The 3,325-nt window shown below is 34.2% G+C and overlaps 1 protein-coding gene across 1 annotated transcript; it reads left to right on the forward strand.

Moving 5' to 3' along the window:
- Positions 1–1,212: 1,212 nt before the first annotated feature.
- Positions 1,213–2,890, forward strand: LOC112528350. The gene is made up of 3 exons (XM_025139366.1): positions 1,213–1,387; positions 1,469–1,734; positions 2,334–2,890. The coding sequence occupies exons 1-3, from the start codon at positions 1,241–1,243 to the stop codon at positions 2,713–2,715; spliced, it is 795 nt and encodes a 264-aa protein (XP_024995134.1). The 5' UTR covers positions 1,213–1,240; the 3' UTR covers positions 2,716–2,890.
- Positions 2,891–3,325: the final 435 nt, after the last annotated feature.

A 3,325-nucleotide genomic window follows, 5' to 3' on the forward strand; every position in this document is an offset into this window, starting at 1 on the left:
TATAATTTAATTTAACGTAACGAAGTAACTTAATTTAGATTTAATAATATTTTTTATAAAGATAATAATTAAGTATTCTGTTAGAATTCAATAATTATCCTAATTATATTTTAGAKTTTTTATATTTTAAAATGAGATGTTTATTCTCTATTTGATTATGTTTATCCGTAGTTAGTTACACGAATTCAAACATAGAGCTTTAATAAGTTATACTTATGCATAATTTACTTGTAATCTTGAATTTTAAGTAATATGAATTAATAAACAGTACTTTATACATAATTTTTTTTGAATGATGTTATAACGTACGTATTGTTTCCTTGAGTGTATTTTATATTCCTTTAAACTACAACAATAACACAAATTTCCCTTTTAGAGTTGGTTTATGCTTCGTTTTCTTGCTTCTAAACATGGGTTTGAATCCCTTATTTTTCTAAGTTTTTTAACTACTAATTTTGGATTTATAGTTTTGAATTTTTTGGGAAGAATAAAAGGACTCAACCTAAGCAACCAAATACCGAACTCATCAATCATGAAAAATAATTTATAGTTTTGTGTTTTTTATAGTTAAATTATGTCATCATTTTAAAAAAAAATTCTAAGTCCGTCTTTGAGGATGAAACGGTAGGTCATACCACCGTATTCAATTTATGTAGGTCTGCCCTAAGCTATGTCATCGAATTGATAATATAATATTTAGGGGCCGTTTACCAAATACTTACTTGGGTAAGCGCTTACCAAGTTATATTAGATGAATATGATAAGAACCAAAAATCTTACCCGGTAAGAACGAGACAAGGAACAAGAGTCTTACCCGGTAAGTAAGGGCAATGACTCTTACCACAGTCAGCTCTTACCGGGTAAATTATTGCATCAAATATCATTTTTATTAACTAAAATCTTACTCGGTAAGTAAATAATAGTATTGACTAAAATACGTGATATTAACATTTTTTCCTTTTAACTCGTAATCTATAGATTATTTGTTTTAAAAACACCTTAAAAACCAAGAATCTAGTTTCTAAAATTAAAGCTTGCATGTAAAGCCCCTTTGGTGACACACCAAGATTAAGAATCTCTAACCTTTAAGCAACCTTTCATCCAAGCAATTCTAAAATGCCAAAACTTTAAACTCATATGCTTCTTTACGTCCTCATCTTATATTATTCATGACCCCCTTTGAGCTCTCGAAAAACACACACACAAACACGTAAAAACACACACTAACCCCCACCCTTCAATGGCAGTGACTCACGACGATCTTGCACCAAGTCGTAAAGGGGCTGATATCGGGAGCAAAACGGGTGTCGTGTTGATAGTCTTCTCGATACTTCTTGGATTGATTTGCTTCGTTCTTTGCCTCATTGCCGAGGCGACACACTCTCAGGTTTTTCATCTCTTTCTTGCATTTAATCATCCAAGGATGAAACATTCGTTTGTTATACGTCTCCTTGATATATTGTTGTAGATCATACGGGAGGCGAGTGATGGTGGTGGAGGGGAGACAGAGAGAAACCAATGTAGATATAGCGGCAACGGGAAAACGCCGCTAATTTATGCAGCGGGTGCGTTTTTGGCCCTTGCGATTGCCATGGTGGTGCAACACACGCACCTATTATTAGCCGTGAGTAAATCAGAACCCGATCCTAGTCTACTTATGACCTGGGATCCTTTCTCTAACGATCATCTCAACACTCTCACTTGGCAAGCTGCATTTTTCTTCATTACAACTTGGTACATATATATATATATATGCAACCCTCACCAAAAACACATTTGTTCTCATTACAACAAAATCGGGTTTATAAGACACTCCCAAGTTGTAAGCGTCCTAATAGACCTCTTTATAGGACTTAGTTTATAGGACCAAAAAAATAAAGTGCCCTATCTAATGGTGTTGTATTAAGTTTATATGACATTTTTTGATGTCGTAATAAGTTTTTCAGGGCACTTTTAATATAAAGCGTCACATTATCAACTTTATAAGACACTATTTGAAAAAATGTTCTATAAAAACAAGTGTCCTAAAAAAATTGAGTTTACAGGACAATTTCTCAAAAGTGTCCTATAAAGTTGCTAATGCGACACTTTGTATTAAAAATATCCTTAAAAACTTGTTAAGACGCTCAAAAGTGTCGTATAAACTTATTACAACACCTTTAGATAGGACGCTTTATATTTTGGTCCTATAAATTAAGTCCTATAAAGCGGTCTATTGAGACGCTTAGAGATTAGGGGTGTCCTATAAACCCAATTTTGTTGTAGTGTCTGTTGTATATGAGTTTGCAATATAAGCTAAGTTCCCTATGTTTCTTCTTGTTTCTTTATCTTAGGATATGTTTTTCTGTTGCTGAAGTTCTGTTGTTGATTGGACTAAGTGTCGAATCCGGGCATTTGAAAGGGTGGTCGATACCGAGGCCTACCTGTTTCATTGCTCGCGAGGGGTTGTTCTCTTCTGCCGGGGTGTTAGGGATTACAACGGTTTTTCTTTCTTCTGGTTTGTCCATCACGGCTTTACGAGCCCAATGGCTACTACAAGATCAAGAGAACGTCCGTCGAGAGGTTATGGAAGCGTCGATCCTTTATTCATCGCCACCACGACCGTCAGGAGATCGAATCATGGCCGTTGGTGGTGAAACTCCGATTGTTAGACATGACGTATATTACGAGCCCGGGCTGACTGAATATTTAAGGGCTTTTGATAAAATTATTTAACTTACATTTTGCGACTCAATAACTAACTTGTTCATACATGGATGGAGTGCAGGAAAACGAAAGAGGTGTTATATATTAGTACATACTTTTTGTGACCATTATGCCCTTAGGGTATGACATTAATTGTATATTTTGATGGACCCAAATTTCATAAGTTTAAATGAAATTGTAACATTTAGTTTGTTCAATTACATGTTTTGAGCATCATTTCTTAGGATGATGTGGTGAATGAATTATAATAGACCATAACGATTAATTCATAAGTTGTGTATTATTATTTTTACTATATCATAAAATATTATTTTTAATGTTCTTAAATCATAAAATCGTTTTACAAGTATTATATATAGACTTGGGATCATGTGAGACCAGCTTATTTTCGTGAGACCCGCGAGACCAACATTTTACACTTGAAACTTCACAGCAAAATGCTGTGAAGGTGATTTTTTAAAACCTTCACAGTGTTTTTGCTGTGAAGGTTTGACTTTTTTTAAACCTTCACAGTGTTTTTGCTGTGAAGGTTACGTGTAAAAATGTGGTCTCACGGGTCTCACGAAAACAGGCTGGTCTCACGTGAACCCAACCCATTATATATATATATATATATATA

Source organism: Cynara cardunculus (assembly GCF_001531365.2).
Source record: "Cynara cardunculus var. scolymus isolate 2C chromosome LG 15, CcrdV1, whole genome shotgun sequence".
Lineage (NCBI taxonomy): Eukaryota > Viridiplantae > Streptophyta > Magnoliopsida > Asterales > Asteraceae > Cynara > Cynara cardunculus.

Coding starts and splice junctions, on each gene's coding strand:
- LOC112528350 (XM_025139366.1), top strand. CDS start 1,241: ATGGCAGTGACTCACGACGATCTTGCACCAAGTCGTAAAGGGGCTGAT. Junction 1,388..1,468: donor CCGAGGCGACACACTCTCAG/GTTTTTCATCTC, acceptor ATATTGTTGTAG/ATCATACGGGAGGCGAGTGA. Junction 1,735..2,333: donor TTTTTCTTCATTACAACTTG/GTACATATATAT, acceptor TCTTTATCTTAG/GATATGTTTTTCTGTTGCTG.